Here is a 17,367-nt window from a genome sequence, read left to right as displayed (position 1 = left end):
GGGGTTTTCTCCTGTTATGTCTTTGCCTCGGCGGAGGCATGGTTATAAGCCTGCGCCATCACCTCTGAGTAAGTCTTCCAAGTATTGGCATTGATCATGTATTTAAAGAAACAATCACGTAGGCCTGCCGTGAAGGCTTTGAGGGCAGTCTTGTCGTCTGCCTCGGCACACCGGGAGTATTCATGGCTGAAGCGGCCAGCATACATACGTAATGACTCGTCTGGCTTCTGGCGGATAGTGTACAAGTCATCAATTTAGAGCTCCACCAGAGAGGGTGGAGGGGAAGAGAAGACATCGCTCTTCGTCGGTGTGCATCCGGTATGCCATGGTGGACTCAAAGAGGTTAAGGTGCTCAATCGGGTCCTCTTTTCCAGTATAAAGTTGCAAGCCAAGCTTTTGCTTTGTCTTTGCTTGAAGGGGGGTGTTGAGGATCCTCCTTGTAAGAGGGCCAGGCCTGGGTTGGTTCCAGTCAGGTATTTCAGCCTGACGTTCAGCCTTCAACTTGTTTACTTCCTCAAGAAGTTGTAGGACAAGGGGGTCCTGAGCAGAGTTATGTGTCACTGAAGCTTTCTTTCGTAAATCTCCATCTCCTCTTGGAATTAGGAAGGTTTGATAAAGGGCATGTGATTTTTCCCTGGACTCGCTGTACTGGCTTCCAGGGTATGTCTGTCGGAACACCTCTGAGTCCCCTGTACCCTCATGTCTCTCTAGGACTTGTTGCACCTTCCCCAAGTTGGTGGCCGGCTCGGGCCGTGGCAGGGGACCGAGTCTCTCAGAAATCCTTGGGTCATTGATCTTTGAGCTTATATGGATGGAATTCTCTCGACGTTGCTTCAGGAAATCCCGACAATCGCGAAAGACGGCTTTCGATCCTTCTGCCCCTTCAGCAAAGAGGTGTCTCCCTCCGCTTCTCATGGTTCGGGTCGAAGCAACTGGGTTAAGAGAAGCCTCATGTTGATTATCAAATCGAGGGGTAATTTGTTACCTATCAGGGATATCTATGTCGAATGCATGTGACCCTCCATGTTGGAGGGCACCCAGTTGATGGTTGACTTCCACGGGGGCAACAAGCTCGCGTGTCTGAGCTTGCCTAGCTTCGTGAAGTGTCTCGAAGAGCTTCTCATATTGCTCCTGGAGGACCTCATTCCTCATTGCTATCTTGTTGTTCTGAGCTTCCAACTCATCGATTTTAGCTTGAAGAAGAACTCGTTTTCCTTCATTCTTTCGTTGTTTCGCACTATGTGCAAGGGGGGTGTCATTCTGTGTGCTGTGGCTTCCTTCGCTTCCCATGCTGGAGAGGGATGCCTGATCAAAAGAAAGTGTACGAATGATAGAAACCAGCTTGACACAGCTGAAGAGAGTAGGAATAAGTGTCGTTTCCCACAGACGGCGCCAAATGTTGATGCACAAAATCAGCGAAGACTTTGGTACAACAGAAAGTGTCAGGTTTTGTGACCTTCGCTTGGTTGCTTCGGTCACTAGTGAGGATAAGTACGTAAATGAATAGAGACAGAGAAGCAAACACAGGATGTACGTGGTTCACCCAGATTGGCTACGTCCACGGAGTAGAGGAGTTCTTATTAGTAGTGAAGGGCTTACACAAGTACAAAGGATCAAGCTCTCAATTTAGTGAGTTCTTGTGAATGATTTAACACAAATGGCATTAGGCAATATTGTGGGGGAATGACCCCTATTTATAGAAAAACTTGTAGCTTTGTCACATTGACATGTGTCATGTTATGATTGGTTCTTGATGTCGACACGTGCTGCGCTCTGATTGGCTTCTAATCTTGACACGTGTCGAGTAGTGATTGGCCTCCTGGTCGGAGGGGAACTCTTCTGGGTCCTTGACAGTATAGCGTTGGCCGGTGCTCGGTAGTTTCGGGATTGGTCAAGTATGGTACAAACAAGTTTCATCCTACTAATACCAAATTACAATATACCAAGTTCACATCCAATGTTTTCAACTAGCTATCAAAGTGAAATTAAACATTGGCATCCAAAATCTTGAAAGTTAAGGCTTACAAAATAAACTAGCTATCAAAGTTTTTCAAACACAAATTGCATACTCCAATCCGTAAAAACAATTAATTATTTATTTCTCATCTTTGAATGATATCACTAACAACATATGTCCACATATCTGTAGCTATACCAGCTCTCCATGCATTAACAATCTGTCGTTGTTGTTCTTGAGTTTGATTACCTAGTTCGTCATCATTTTATTCATTTTTAGATTCATCATCTCCTGGTTCGATTGGAAATTCATCAGAATGACACTCCTTGCGAAGAAAGTTGTGCAACCCCTACACAAGCTATCAAGGTGAGTTCTGAATATTAGGACGATAGGTTAGAAGAATATTGGACATCATTGGACTTAAAAAAACAACATACAATTAAAATGCCTCACCTCTAAAATCTATGCCTTGCAACTCCAAATGAACTCCCTAGCTATAAGATAATAAAAGATTAATTAGGCTGTGTATATGATTATTTATTCACAACTAATTAGTATAAGTGAGCAAGAAACATTTTAAAAGAATAGAGAAAGTAGAAACTAAACAACTTTTGGAGTGACAAATTATTCCTATAGACATTGTTTTTAGAGGTGAGGAACCCAAATTCCATCTTCTTATTCAAGTTCCGCACCCATTTTGGAGGGGGTAGTCCACTAGTTTCGGTTTGATTTATGATACAATAGAGAATGCTAAGAAGTACGAGCCCAAGTACAGGCTGATTAGGAATGGACTAGATACAAAGGTTGAAAAATCAAGGAAACAACTTCACCCTACCATGTTTCGACTAAAGATTAGTGCTGGGCTTTGAGGCATGAAATAATTTTTTATTATTTAAAGATAAAAAGAAAAGGAAAAGAAAAAGAATGAGGTTGCAAGAGTGCTGCACTTGAAACGAAAAAGATTAGTGCTCCACTGATTATAGTTTTAGGCACGGGATGCAGATGGGAGACAACCTATACAAACTTGAATACCAAACAGTAAAATCAAACCCTAACCCAAAAGTAACATCTATACTGTATTCCTAATTAATCAAAGCAGAAACTCAATAACTTTTGGCTCCAAACTGTAAAATCAAGACTTGTATCTTCACAATATATATGAATTTCAAAAAGTTTGATGGTCAGAAAAACCCTAACCCTAACAAGAAAAAAAAACTTAACTCCAAAGTACCCAGAAAAACCCTAATCCTAGAACAACACTATCAAAACAAGAAAAGTCATGAAGCCTGAAGGAGAGAAAAAAGATAACATGTACAAGGTGAGAAATTTTTTACCTTGGAGCCCGATGTTTCTGGAGAGGAGAAGACGCTTTCTGGAGAAGAGAGCAGCATGCTCAAAATCTCTCAAAGTTTCTAGGGTTGAGGTGAGATTTGCCAAGCTCTTTGGTTTTTATACATATCACCTTGAAATCCTCCAAAATCCACCAAATCACAAATCCGTTCAAATCCAATTCATTTTCCAATACACCTAAACTTTTAGAGACTTTCAAAAGTTATGATTGAATACACCTAAATTTATAGGGAATTGTAAGAAGTCTTTAAGAATCTCAATTGAATACATCAAAACTTTTATAAAGTCTTTTAAATTCCCAATTGAATACCCCTAGAATTATTAATTCCCTGAAATTCTCTCAAAATCGTAATTGAATATATCCCCTAAATGATATATTAATGATTGGATTAAAAAGGAAAAAATGAATAAAAACGAGTGTATGGAGAAAGATTCACAACTTCTTCACTGGGCATTTTCTTCAATTTTATGTTGCATTTGAATTTTTTGTGCATTTGGAACCTAAACGTGTCAAAATGATTACCTGACAATGCCACGTTTGGTTTTATGGTACATTTGGATTTTCTATACTTTTGATTTCTTAGTACATTTAGAATCTAAACGTACCAAAGGGGTTACCTGACAATGGCACATTTGGTTTTATAGTACATTTGAATTTTCGGTACTTTTGATTTCTCGGTACATTTAGAATCTAAACGTACCAAAAGTCGGTACTTTTGTTCTCAAATGTACCATAAGTTTAAGTATAGTTTTTATGTATATATACGTAAAATTTTAATAAGTTAATGAAGTTTTCTTAAGAAAAGTATGTATTATGACTTTTTGTATTGAGACGTTTTTATTAGAAAGTTTTTTTTTAATACTCATAATGAGGAATTAGTTGAATTAATTTTTCTATCTTATTTATTTAAAAAAGTCATTTAATGTGTATTGATGAAATTAAATTCCTATATTATATGCAATTAGTTGCTAAGTTACCTTACGCTTCTATATAAATGCATTTAAATTAATGACATGAAAATTAAATAAAGAGTAAATTGTAGTTATGGTTCCTTAACTTTAACTCAATTTAAGTAACGGTCCCTCAACTAAAAATCCATTATCATTGGTCCCTCAACTCATCAAAACATGCAACTATGGTCCCTTAACTAAAAATCCATTACCATTGGTCCCTCAACTTTAATTCAACTGGAGAAATGGTCCCTTAACTTTAACCCAATTGTAGCAATGATCATTTCAACACAACTCGTTTTGACAAAATTTTTGACGTAATTGACGAAAAGGACCATAATTACACACTTTGATGAGTTGAGGGACCCTAATTATATAAATGGTTATTCCAACATAACTTATTTTGACGAAATTTTGACGAAATTGATGAAAAGGACTATAGATACACATTTTGATAAGTTGAGGGACCAATGGTAATGGATATTTAGTTGAGGGACCATTGCTCCAATTTGATTAAAGTTGAGGGACCATTGCTACAATTTACTCTTAAAAAAATAAAAAATTATTGAGGTAATAATTGGTTAAAGTACCTTAATTAAATCTTTAAAACGAATGTTTAATCATAAAACTATAAAAAAAAGTGTAGGGCATTGTAATTTTCTCATATTATTTTATGTTTTTTAAAGTTTACAACTACTATTATAATTTTAGATTATTTATGTTTCAAATCGTGTATGGTTAATCAATTCAAATTCAAGCATCGTTTCTCTTTTTATTTATCGATTTTACTTTCACAATGTCTAAAGTCAGAGTTTATAAGACCATTTAGCTTTTTTGTTAGACTGACACACTTAAAACCCCAAACCAAACCTTCCCAAAATCATTTCACCGAAAATAAAAATAAAAAAATGGCGAACTTTTCTCAATTTAATAATAATGAAAATTCAGAAATCTCACGTGCGTTTTGTTCTACATGGTGCTTTATTTTTTAGCTGTATAATAATTCACCAGAGTGACAGACCAGAGTGACAGAGGGACGCTGAGAGAGAGAGGGATAGAGAGATCTCCACAAGTCTATCCTTTTTCTCTTCTCTTCTCATTTTTCTCCGCTCCAGATTTGTTTGAGCAATGTCCGACGAGCCTGCTCCCACTCGCTGGTCCTTTCAGGTACTCACTCACCAATTCTCTTACCATTTTCTGTTTGTTTCCCGGGAAAATATTGGTTGATTGGATAATTGACTTTAAAAGTGTGAGACTTGAAGGAAACTATGATTAGAGTAGCTGTTACCTTTTTCTGGGTTGGAACTAGAAACTGAAGAAACCCAATTTCTATTTTTGTTTGTTTTGCTTGCTTCTGTTTTCTCTGCTCACAAATATGAGCGCACTGATCTCAAATTTTTTCTAATATAATTTTTGTTTTTGGATTAATTATATGCTTAGAGTTTAGTAGATTTGGATTAAATTTTGGTTGTTGAGATTGTGTAGTTGCGAATCTTGATCTGATGGGTAGGATTGAATCAAGAATTCGTGGACTTATCTCAGTTAAAATTATTTGTATTTTTAGGATTTTAAATTGTTTTATGATGCCAAGTTTGGTAGAAAGAAAGTGCCGGAGCCGCAGCAAAACGGACAGTCCACTGATGGAGCTGTGAGTAATGGGAGTAGTTCCGGCGTGACTGCGAATGGGAATGGTCATGTGAAGAGAACAGCTGACTTGGCCATCTATGAGCAATTTCAAAACCAGGTAAGTGGATTTCATCTTATCACGTGGTGTATTGGATTTGACTCATTGCATTGGACTTTGTAGAGTTGGATTCATTTGTTCTTCGATTTTGTCTGTTTTTCAGGGTAGGAGCTTGGCAACTCACTCAAATGGAGTCTTATCTGATCGGCATGATGAGATACCGTATGATTTCTTGCAACTTTTCTTATTGGATTTCTTGTATTAGCTATCATTAGTTAAGTAATGTTATGACGTTTTTACGTTTTTCGTATTAAATTTCATTGAAGAATGTTTCCTTAAGAACCTACTGACATTTTTTTGTGGACTGCACAGGCAGAAGTCCCTTTTACCTGCTTTTGAATCGGCAGAAATGCGTTCTTTAGGAGAGAGTTTATGCAGGTGATTTTACACGAATGACTTTACATGATGGAATACAAGTTACTGTTGTTGCATATATTTTTTCCGGTGGCCAAGGATGATTACAGTTGCACCCTGAAAGTTTTGTCATTTATTTATGATGTCTTGTGCAGGGATATAGTTCGTGGTAGTCCAGATGTTAAGTGGGAAAGCATCAAGGGATTAGAGAATGCCAAGCGTTTGCTCAAAGAAGCAGTGGTCATGCCAATCAAATATCCCAAGTACGTCTGGTTAATGAGCACCTCATGTACTTATTTTATACACAGTTACAGGTGTTTGTTCTTGCATTTTTATGGTACTCCTTTATTTTTTGTTCGTAAAGTTTCAAAGAATAAGATTGCTGCATTGCTAGTTGTCTACTAGTGAAGCATGGTCTCAGTTTACATTCCTTTTTTCTGTGAGATTGAAACCATATGAACTTAATATAATCGTGTTAATGCTACAACAACAACAACAACAAAGCCTTTTCCCACTAAGTGGGGTCGGCTATATGAATCCTAGAACGCCATTGCGCTCGGTTTTGTGTCATGTCCTCCGTTAGATCCAAGTACTCAAGTCTTTTCTTAGGGTCTCTTCCAAAGTTTTCCTAGGTCTTCCTCTACCCCTTCGGCCCTGAACCTCTGTCCCGTAGTCACATTTTCGAACCGGAGCGTCAGTAGGCCTTCTTTGCACATGTCCAAACCACCGGAACCGATTTTCTCTCATATTTCCTTCAATTTTGGCTACTCCTACTTTACCTCGGATAACCTCATTCCCAATCTTATCCTTTCTCGTGTGCCCATACATCCCACGAAGCATCCTCATCTCCGCTACACCCATTTTGTGTACGTTGATGCTTCACTGCCCAACATTCTGTGCCATACAACATCGCTGGCCTTATTGCCGTCCTATAAAATTTTCCCTTGAGCTTCAGTGGCCTACGACGGTCACACAACACGCCGGATGCACTCTTACACTTCATCCATCCAGCTTGTATTCTATGGTTGAGATCTCCATCTAATTCTCCGTTCTCTTGCAAGATAGATCCTAGGTAGCGAAAACGGTCACTTTTTGTGATCTTCGCTAGATTGCTCCGGTCATTAGTGTTGATAAGTATATAAATGGATAGAGATAGGAAAGCAAACACAAGATGTACGTGGTTCACCCAGATTGGCTACGTCCACGGAATAGAGGAGTTCTCATTAATTGTGAAGAGTTTACACAAAAGCAAACACAAGATGTACGTGGTTCACCCAGATTGGCTACGTCCACGGAATAGAGGAGTTCTCATTAATTTTGAAGGGTTTACACAAGTACATGGGTTCAAGCTCTCCTTTAGTGAGTACAAGTGAATGATTTAGTACAAATGACATTAGGAAATATTGTGGGAGAATGATCTCGTAGCCACGAAACTTCTAAGTACCGGAGTGTGGTATCGTCTTGACTTGCCTTATCTGTCTCATAGGTAGATGTGGCATCTTCTCTGGAAGTACTCGTCCTCCATCCAGGGGTGGTATCTATAACTGGTGGAGATGCACAAGGTAATGTATCAATTTCACTTGAAGCTTACTTGTAGTTTCATGTTTGGTCAAGCGCGATACAAACCATGTAGTAGGAGTCCCCCAAGTCGCCGAGCTAGGGGATCTGCTGAAAGAGGTGACAGACAAGGTAAGCAATCAGAGCTCTGGCTGATTGTTCACATTCTCCCTATCTTGCAGGCAGCATGAAGGATAAAGAGAAGAAAAATGAGGAGAGATGATATGGGATACTTTTGCTTTTGAAGAAGTAACTTTCCACAAGCTTATTCTTGAACTGGGCTGGAGGGTTTTCTGGTTTCCTCCAGAGTATAAGGCCGACTGAAGAATTTGAGGGTCAAAACAAGTCCATCAAATCTAGAGTATGTTCGACCCTGCTGATATAGGATACTTTTGCTTTTGACAGAGTAGTGGATGTATCGGCACGTGTGCTGTTACGCTTGTCTCCACATGCTTCCTTGTATCCTTCTCACTTGCCCTATTTGTTCCTCAGGCAGATGCGGTATCTTCCCTGGAAGCATAAGATGTTGAAGATGAGTACTCGAGAGCAATGCCAGGTAAGTAATCAGGTAAGGGGTTCCAGGCAGTCAGTTCCTGGCTGGAAGCTTGATTCCAAGTGCTGACTGATTGCTCTCTTTCTCCTTGTCTTGCAGGTAAGAACAAGGCCAAAGGAAAAGACAGGGAAAAAGCATGATATGGGATACTCTTGCTTTTAACCCTGATGATATGAGATATTCTTGCTCTAGTATAGCTTGTTTACAGAGGTATTATCGGGGGGAAAGAAAGCTGAATATTTCGAAAGGCTTCGTTGGGAGTGCCCTCTCAGATAAGAGAAAGGGTTGAGCATTTTTGCAGGTCTGCCTGTCCGTTAGGGATGGAGGTCGACATATATAGGAGTCTCCCTAACATCAAGTAATAATGCTATTCCTTTACCCTGCTTGGTTATAGCACGGTAGTGGGAGCTGCCAGCTTCACATGTTTTAACTCTGTCAGAGCACTTTGAAAAGTGGTCTGTGGTATCTGGAAAGCTGATGTTGCGTGTGAAGATTACAGACAAGCTTTATCCAAGGAGATCCAGCTCTTGAAGTTGGGAAAGTGGTGCCTCTTCGATTTTCGAACAAGCAATCCTGTCGGGGATCTGACTCTCGAGATTCGGAGAACGATGCCTCTTCGATTTTTGAGAAAGCAATCCTGCTGGGGGTCTGGCTCTCGAGATTCGGAGAGCGGTGTCTCTTCGATTTTTGAGAAAGTAATCATGTTGGGAGTCTGGCTCTCGAGATTCGGAGGGCGGTGCCTCTTCGATTTTGGAGCAAGCAATCTTGTTGGGAGTGTTTTCTCGAATGTGAGTAAAGGTTGGACGTGTTTGCTAGTCTACCTTGCCACGAAGCACAGAGGTTGACACACAGGGACTTTCCAATTATCCAGCAGTGGTACTGTTCCTTTACCCTCTCTTTGATTTTTGAAAAAGTAATCATGTTGGGAGTCTGGCTCTCGAGATTTGGAGGGCGGTGCCTCTTCGATTTTGGAGCAAGCAATCTTGTTGGCAGTGTTTTCTCGAATGTGAGTAAAGGTTGGGCATGTTTGCTAGTCTACCTTGCCACGAAGCACAAAGGTTGACACACAGGGACTTTCCAATTATCCAGCAGTGGTACTGTTCCTTTACCCTCTCTTCGATTTTTGAGAAAGTAATCATGTTGGGAGTCTGGCTCTCGAGATTCGGAAGGCGGTGCCTCTTCGATTTTGGAGCAAGCAATCTTGTTGGGAGTGTTTTCTCGAATGTGAGTACAGGTTGGGCATGTTTGCTAGTCTACCTTGCCACGAAGCACAGAGGTTGACACACCGGGACTTTCCAATTATCCAGAAGTGGTACTGTTCCTTTACCCTTGTGGGTAATAATATGGTAGCTAGACCTTCAAAATTTATGTGTTTAAACTTTGTTAGTCTTGTTTCTTTGCAATTCTTTTACCCTTCTTGGTCAGAGCGATGTAGTGGGAGCTGCAAGCTTCACGTGTCTCAACTTTGTCAGAGAACTTTGGCAAAGTTATCTGTGGTACCCATGAGCTACTGTTGCGTGTGGGAAGTGGGTGATTGAACAGTACGATTCATGTGCTTTCTACTTCGTCAGAAATCTTCGACAGAATGCCCATAATTTCCGCAAAGCTGAGTGTGCGTGTGACAGGTGCTGACAAGGCTGGAAAAGTAGGTGCCTCTTCGATTTCTGAGATCGGCCCTCGTGGTCTCTGAGCATCCCAGCTTTTGAGAAAGCAAGCCTCTTCGATTTCTGAGATCGGCCTTCGTGGTCTTTAAGCAGCCCAGCTTTTGAGAAAGCAAACGCCTCTTCGATTTCTGAGATCGACCCTCGTGGTCTCTGAGCAGCCCAGCTTTTGAGAAAGCAAACGCCTCTTCGATTTCTGAGCAGGCGCCTCTTCGATTTCTGAAGCTTCGTCGAGTGCAGATTTTTATAGGAGCTGACATTAAGTTCCAAAGCACACTTGAATATCCACCAGTAGAAGCTCCATTCTTGCACTTCTAAGATCTTGATTTGTCCGACCTCTTCTCTCTTCAACACCTTTGAAAATGTCTGGCCCCTCCGACCGTCGTTTTGACTTGAACCTTGTTGAAGAGGCAGCCCCGCCTTCTCCAGACAACATATGGCGCCCATCCTTCGTCTCCCCTACTGGTCCTCTTACCGTTGGGGATTTCGTGATGAAGAATGATATGACCGCTGCGGTAGTGGCCAGGAACCTTCTCACTCCCAAAGATAACAGACTACTTTCCAAACGGTCTGATGAGTTGGCTGTTAAGGATTCTCTGGCTCTCAGTGTTCAGTGTGCAGGTTCTGTGTCTAATATGGCCCAACGCCTATTTGCTCGAACCCGCCAAGTTGAATCATTGGCGGCTGAAGTGATGAGTCTCAAACAGGAGATTAGAGGGCTCAAGCATGAGAATAAACAGTTGCACCGGCTCGCACATGACTATGCTACAAACATGAAGAGGAAGCTTGACCAGATGAAGGAATCTGATGGTCAGGTTTTACTTGATCATCAGAGATTTGTGGGTTTGTTCCAAAGGCATTTATTGCCTTCGTCTTCTGGGGCTGTACCGCGTAATGAAGCTCCAAATGATCAACCTCTGATGCCTCCTCCTTCTAGGGTTTTGTCCAGTACTGAGGCTCCGAATGATCCTCCTTCGGTGCCTTCTCTTTCTGGGGCTCTACCGACTGCTGAGACTTCTCCTAAGCAACCTTTGTGAAGGCTCCCTCTTGTTTGTTTATTTTGACTCAAGTATATGTACATATTTGTAACTTATCGGGGATATCAATAAATAAGTTTTCCTTCATTTCAACGTATTGTGTTAAATACACCAAAGCCTTATTCGCTAAGTTCTTGAATTTTCTTTTGTTGAAGCTTGTATGTTGAAGCTTTGTGAGTTGAGCATATAGGTTGAGGTAATGTTCCCTTAATTTCCCGAGTGAGGAAAACTTCTTGGTTGGAGACTTAGAAAATCCAAGTCACTGAGTGGGATCGGCTATATGAATCTTAGAACGCCATTGTGTTCTGTCCTGTGTCATGTCCTCCGTTAGATCCAAGTACTCTAAGTCTTTTCTTAGGGTCTCTTCCAAAGTTTTCCTAGGTCTTCCTCTGCCCCTTCGGCCCTGAACCTCTGTCCCATAGTCGCATCTTCTAATCGGAGCGTCAGTAGGCCTTCTTTGCACATGTCCAAACCACCGTAACCGATTTTCTCTCATCTTTCCTTCAATTTCGGCTACTCCTACTTTACCCCGGATATCCTCATTCCTAATCTTATCCTTTCTCGTGTGCCCACACATCCAACGAAGCATCCTCATCTCCGCTACACCCATTTTGTGTACGTGTTGATGCTTCACCGCCCAACATTCTGTGCCATACAGCATCGCCGGCCTTATTGCCGTCCTATAAAATTTTCCCTTGAGCTTCAGTGGCATACGACGGTCACACAACACGCCGGATGCACTCTTCCACTTCATCCATCCAGCTTGTATTCTATGGTTGAGATCTCCATCTAATTCTCCATTCTTTTGCAAGATAGATCCTAGGTAACGAAAACGGTCGCTCTTTGGTATTTCTTGATCTCCGATCCTCACCCCTAACTCGTTTTGGCCTCCATTTGCACTGAACTTGCACTCCATATATTCTGTCTTTGATCGGCTTAGGCGAAGACCTTTAGATTCCAACACTTCTCTCCAAAGGTTAAGCTTTGCATTTACCCCTTCCTGAGTTTCATCTATCAACACTATATCGTTTGCGAAAAGCATACACCAAGGAATATCACCTTGAATATGTCCTGTTAACTCATCCATTACCAACGCAAAAAGGTAAGGACTTAAGGATGAGCCTTGATGTAATCCTACAGTTATGGGAAAGCTTTCGGTTTGTCCTTCATGAGTTCTTACGGCAGTCTTTGCTCCTTCATACATATCCTGTATAGCTTGGATATATGCTACTCGTACTCCTTTCTTCTCTAAAATCCTCCAAAGAATGTCTCTTGGGACCCTATCATACGCTTTTTCCAAATCTATAAAGACCATGTGTAAATCCTTTTTCCCATCTCTATATCTTTCCATCAATCTTCGTAAGAGATAGATTGCCTCCATGGTTGAGCGCCCTGGCATGAACCCGAATTGGTTGTCCGAAACCCGTGTCTCTTGCCTCAATCTATGCTCAATGACTCTCTCCCAGAGCTTCATTGTATGACTCATTAACTTAATACCCTTATAGTTCATGCAATTTTGTACATCGCCCTTATTCTTGTAGATAGGCACCAAAGTGCTCATTCGCCACTCATTCGGCATCTTCTTCGTTTTCAAAATCCTATTGAAAATGTTAGTGAGCCATGTTATACCTGTCTCTCCCAAAACTTTCCACACTTCGATTGGTATATCGTCTGGGCCTACTGCTTTTCTATGCTTCATCTTCTTCAAAGCTACACCCACTTCTTCCTTCCGGATTCTACGATAAAAAGAGTAGTTTCTACACTCTTCTGAGTTACTCAACTCCCCTAAAGAAGCACTCCTTTCATGTCCTTCATTGAAAAGATTATGAAAATAACTTTTCCATCTGTCTTTAACCGCGTTCTCTGTAGCAAGAACCTTTCCATCCTCATCCTTGATGCACCTCACTTGGTTTAGATCCCTTGTCTTCTTGTCCCTTGCTCTAGCTAGTTTATAGATATCCAACTCTCCTTCTTTGGTATCTAGTCGCTTATACATATCGTCATAAGCCGCTAACTTAGCTTCTCTCACAGCTTTCTTCGCCTCTTGCTTCGCTTTTCTATACCTTTCACCATTTTCATCGGTCCTATTCTTGTATAAGGCTTTACAACATTCCTTCTTAGCCTTCACCTTTGCTTGTACCTCCTCATTCCACCACCAAGATTCCTTTTGGTGTGGGGCAAAGCTCTTGGACTCTCCTAATACCTCTTTTGCTACTTTTCGGATACAACTAGCCATGGAATCCCACATTTGGTTAGCTTCCCCCTCTCTATCCCACACACACTGGGGGATTACTTTCTCTTTGAAAATGGCTTGTTTTTCTTCTTTTAGATTCCACCATCTAGTCCTTGGGCACTTCCAAGTCTTGTTCTTTTTTCTCACTCTTTTGATGTGTACATCCATCACCAACAAGCGATGTTGATTAGCCACGCTCTCTCCTGGTATAACTTTGCAATCCTTACAAGTTATACGATCCCCTTTCCTCATTAGAAGAAAATCTATTTGTGTTTTTGACGACCCACTCTTGTAGGTGATCACATGTTCTTCTCTCTTCTTAAAGAAGGTGTTGGCTAAGAAGAGATCATATGCCATTGCAAAATCCAAGATAGCTTTCCCATCCTCGTTTCTCTCCCCAAAACCATGGCCACCATGAAAACCTCCATAGTTGCCTGTCTCCCTGCCCACGTGTCCATTTAAATCTCCTCCTATAAATAACTTCTCTGTCTGAGCAATTCCTTGCACCAAGTCTCCAAGGTCTTCCCAAAATTTCTCGTACCCAACCCTACTTGAGGTGCGTACGCACTAATCACATTGATAAGTTCTTGTCCTATTACAATCTTGATTGCCATGATTCTATCTCCTACCCTCTTGACATCTACTACATCTTGTGTCAAGGTCTTGTCCACGATGATGCCAACACCGTTTCTCGTTCTATTTGTGCCCGAATACCATAGTTTAAACCCTGAGTTTTCTAGATCCTTTGCCTTACGACCAACCCACTTAGTTTCTTGTAGGCACATAATATTTATCCTTCTCCTCACCATAACTTCTACTACTTCCATAGATTTTCCCGTCAAGGTTCCTATATTCCACGTTCCTAAACGCATTTTGCTCTCTTGAACTCTACCCTTCTGTCCTAGCTTCTTCACCCTTCCCCGTCTAATAGGATCAAAGTACTTCTTTTGTGTGTCCCGTGTAAAGTTGATAGGAGCATATGCTCCCAAACAACTTTGAGTGGAGTCGTTCGAAAAGAAATTTCTATAGCCCCCTTGCTCATTTAACACTGCATCCAGGTGCCAATGGAGATACAGCGACCCTTGCTCACTTATCACTGTGCTCAGGCCACACAGCGCGCCATTTACGGGTGACGCCCTAGCTTTAGCGCGATTTCGTTCTGGATTCATTTTCATAAGGATTTGACGTGATCATGGAGTGCCGGCTGTCGACTACCTGACGCCCTCCCCCTCCTCCTTTATCCGGGCTTGGGACCGGCAATGTAAGATAAACTTACACGGCGGAGTTATCGTGTTAATGCTAAATTCTTTAAATTAATGGAGTACCAAATGTTGTTCTTAATGTTAAGCTAAATTAATCAATATATGCTAGAATATTTTGATACAGTTTCTTGCAGCTATTTGTCTGGAAATTTGGAATAAAATTTTAAAACAACCAGAATGAATGATGGCATGATGCAAAATCATTCCAATGTCAAACTGATCTTTCTATTTTCCGTAGGTACTTTACTGGACTTTTAACACCGTGGAAAGGTATTCTCCTTTTTGGACCTCCAGGGACGGGAAAGGTTTGTAATTCTTTCCAATCCTATTGATTGTTTATGTTTCTTTTTCCGTGCTTTCGTTATACAATATTTGCTCTTCTATTTGCTTACCCAAGAAAAGTTGTTATCCTTAATGCGTTTGTACCTTTCCTTGATGAAGTGTTCACGGTGGGGGTGGGGGATTGGGAGATGGGTTTGTAAAATTAACTTGTTAAAATCTGACTTTCATGGAACTTGGAGACCTTAGCTAGTTAGCTTGTCTTTGTTGTCCTAGAAAAGTACATGCTAAATTGTTCTCCATGCAATGAGTTCTTAAAACTTCCTCTGAAATGAAGATGAATTTCCAGATTCCATTTGATGCACAACCCCAGTTAATCTTTTACAATGATACTTTTGACAAAATTTAATTTAACATCTGATGTTGCAGACAATGCTTGCCAAGGCTGTTGCAACAGAGTGCAAGACCACATTTTTCAACATTTCAGCATCGTCCGTTGTCAGTAAATGGCGTGGTATGTTAGGTTGAACAATTTTCTGAAGGTCAAGCTTGTTTGTGGCTTATTTGTCATAAAATGGATGGGGAAGAATTTAGTAGGGTCCAAATGTGCCACCTTGTTTTTGAGCTTCCTATCCGTTTAATATTTCCTTGAATTTTAATGTTTGCATGATTTTTCAGGCGACTCAGAGAAGTTAGTGAAGGTGTTATTTGAGCTTGCTAGGCACCATGCACCATCAACTATATTTATTGATGAAATTGACGCAATTATCAGTCAACGTGGTGAAGGACGAAGTGAGCATGAAGCAAGTAGGCGTCTTAAGACAGAGCTACTCATACAGGTGATGTTTGTTTTTAAAGAGTGCTGCTTTCTTTGTGTTCTCTCCCATTATATGTTACTGTGTAGATCACAGAATCTTGTTTTCTGCTTCGTATCAGTTTATAACATTTGAAAACTATGTTAACACTGCTTAGAACTTTTAATTGTCTTGGTTCCAAGCATCAGACCCACTGTTGGATATTCCAATTTTGTACATGTCAACTGTGTTTGTTCAAAAATTGATTAGCTTGTATTAGATTGCAGATGGATGGTTTGACGAAGACAAGTGAACTTGTTTTTGTTTTGGCTGCAACAAATCTTCCCTGGGAACTGGATGCAGCCATGCTCCGGCGTCTTGAGAAGCGAGTATCCTTTTGAAACTAACCCAATTATATCCGTCAATTGTAACTAACTGTAATTGAATGCTTTTAGGCATGGATTCCAAGTCAACTGCATGGAAACCGTGGAAGTTGTAATTATTGGCATATCATCTTGGGGTTGATTATGGTATAGAACACGGGAATGTTCAACTACGGTATCACATCAATTTTCCCTTGTCTGCATTCTTTTCTAGCTAGGTATCAAAATACGGGGCAGTTTTATACATGATCAAGCATATTCTGCAACCAGCTATTTTATTCGAGTTTCCCATTAACCATGAAAATTTAGATTCTTGTGCCTCTGCCTGAACCAGAAGCAAGGAGAGCCATGTTTGAGGAGCTCCTGCCAGCACAGCCTGATGAGGAGAAGCTTCCTTATGATTTGTTGGTAGACAGGACGGAAGGATACTCAGGTTCGGATATTCGATTGGTGTGCAAGGAGGCTGCCATGCAGCCTTTGAGACGCGTAATGACATTCCTTGAAGACAAAGAGGAGACGGTTCCTGAGGATGGTATGTGACTCTAAAAAATAGTTGCTCTCGATATTTAACAAAAATTAGATGCATATAAGTTTAACATAAACTCTAACCCTGCAATTCTGATGTTTGTGGTTGCAGAACTGCCTAAGGTTGGACCGATCAAACCCGAAGATATTGAGACGGCTTTGAAGAACACAAGGCCGTCTGCTCATCTCCAAGCTCATCGTTACGAGAAGTTCAATGCTGATTACGGTAGTCAAATACTCCAATGACGGCACACAATCCACCGTCTCGTATGGTTAGATGTACTTTTCGTGGTTTCGGAGATCACCAGATTATCATTGCCTATTCCACATTTATAGGGTTCTGAGAAGGGTGATTCGCGTAAAACCGAAAAAAAAGTTTGCTTCTTTCAATTGAATTAGGTTATTTGTGTTGTATTTCTACGATTCTGATTTTTGTGATTCCGATTTGATGTAAGAACAGATGTCGGGATTGGCTTTAATCTTTCGAATTCAAATTTGTGCTCCCACATCGCAGCAAAGTTACAACTTCTTTTGCCTTGCTCCGTTCATGTTTTCCAGTATGGTATATTTTAGCTATGTTTGCCTTGGGCCGCGCCGGGGCGGCCTTTGGGAGGCAAGACGGTGAGAAAAACGCTTCTGCCCACCAGGAGTAAGCCTTAAACTCCCAGTGCGACTGAGGCATTTCACCTATCGAGAAGAAACTTATTATTTGAAACGCCTTGGCTTC

General features: G+C 40.9%; 1 protein-coding gene across 2 annotated transcripts; it reads left to right on the top strand.

Moving 5' to 3' along the window:
* Positions 1–5,252: 5,252 nt before the first annotated feature.
* LOC103435133 (uncharacterized) lies at positions 5,253–17,146 on the top strand. Of its 2 annotated transcripts, none has more exons than XM_029103080.2 (11): positions 5,253–5,425; positions 5,850–6,002; positions 6,106–6,164; positions 6,315–6,380; positions 6,512–6,619; positions 14,898–14,964; positions 15,368–15,452; positions 15,617–15,777; positions 16,020–16,121; positions 16,425–16,647; positions 16,753–17,146. In XM_029103080.2, the coding sequence occupies exons 1-11, from the start codon at positions 5,387–5,389 to the stop codon at positions 16,884–16,886; spliced, it is 1,197 nt and encodes a 398-aa protein (XP_028958913.1). In that variant the 5' UTR covers positions 5,253–5,386; the 3' UTR covers positions 16,887–17,146. The 2 variants fall into 2 exon arrangements, with proteins under 2 accessions (XP_028958913.1, XP_008371745.3); XM_008373523.4 differs by having other exon boundaries at positions 5,265–5,425; positions 5,823–6,002.
* Positions 17,147–17,367: the final 221 nt, after the last annotated feature.

The sequence above is a fragment of the Malus domestica genome, chromosome 05 (assembly GCF_042453785.1).
Source record: "Malus domestica chromosome 05, GDT2T_hap1".
NCBI classification, from domain to species: domain Eukaryota; kingdom Viridiplantae; phylum Streptophyta; class Magnoliopsida; order Rosales; family Rosaceae; genus Malus; species Malus domestica.
Note: the sequence above shows the minus strand (reverse complement) of the source record. Positions and strands in the feature narration are given on the sequence as shown.

Excerpts from the sequence above, each read along its gene's own strand:
- LOC103435133 (XM_008373523.4), top strand. The coding sequence starts at position 5,387 with ATGTCCGACGAGCCTGCTCCCACTCGCTGGTCCTTTCAG. Across the intron at positions 5,426-5,822 it reads CCACTCGCTGGTCCTTTCAG|GATTTTAAATTGTTTTATGA; the intron begins GTACTCACTCAC and ends TTGTATTTTTAG. Across the intron at positions 14,965-15,367 it reads GACCTCCAGGGACGGGAAAG|ACAATGCTTGCCAAGGCTGT; the intron begins GTTTGTAATTCT and ends CTGATGTTGCAG.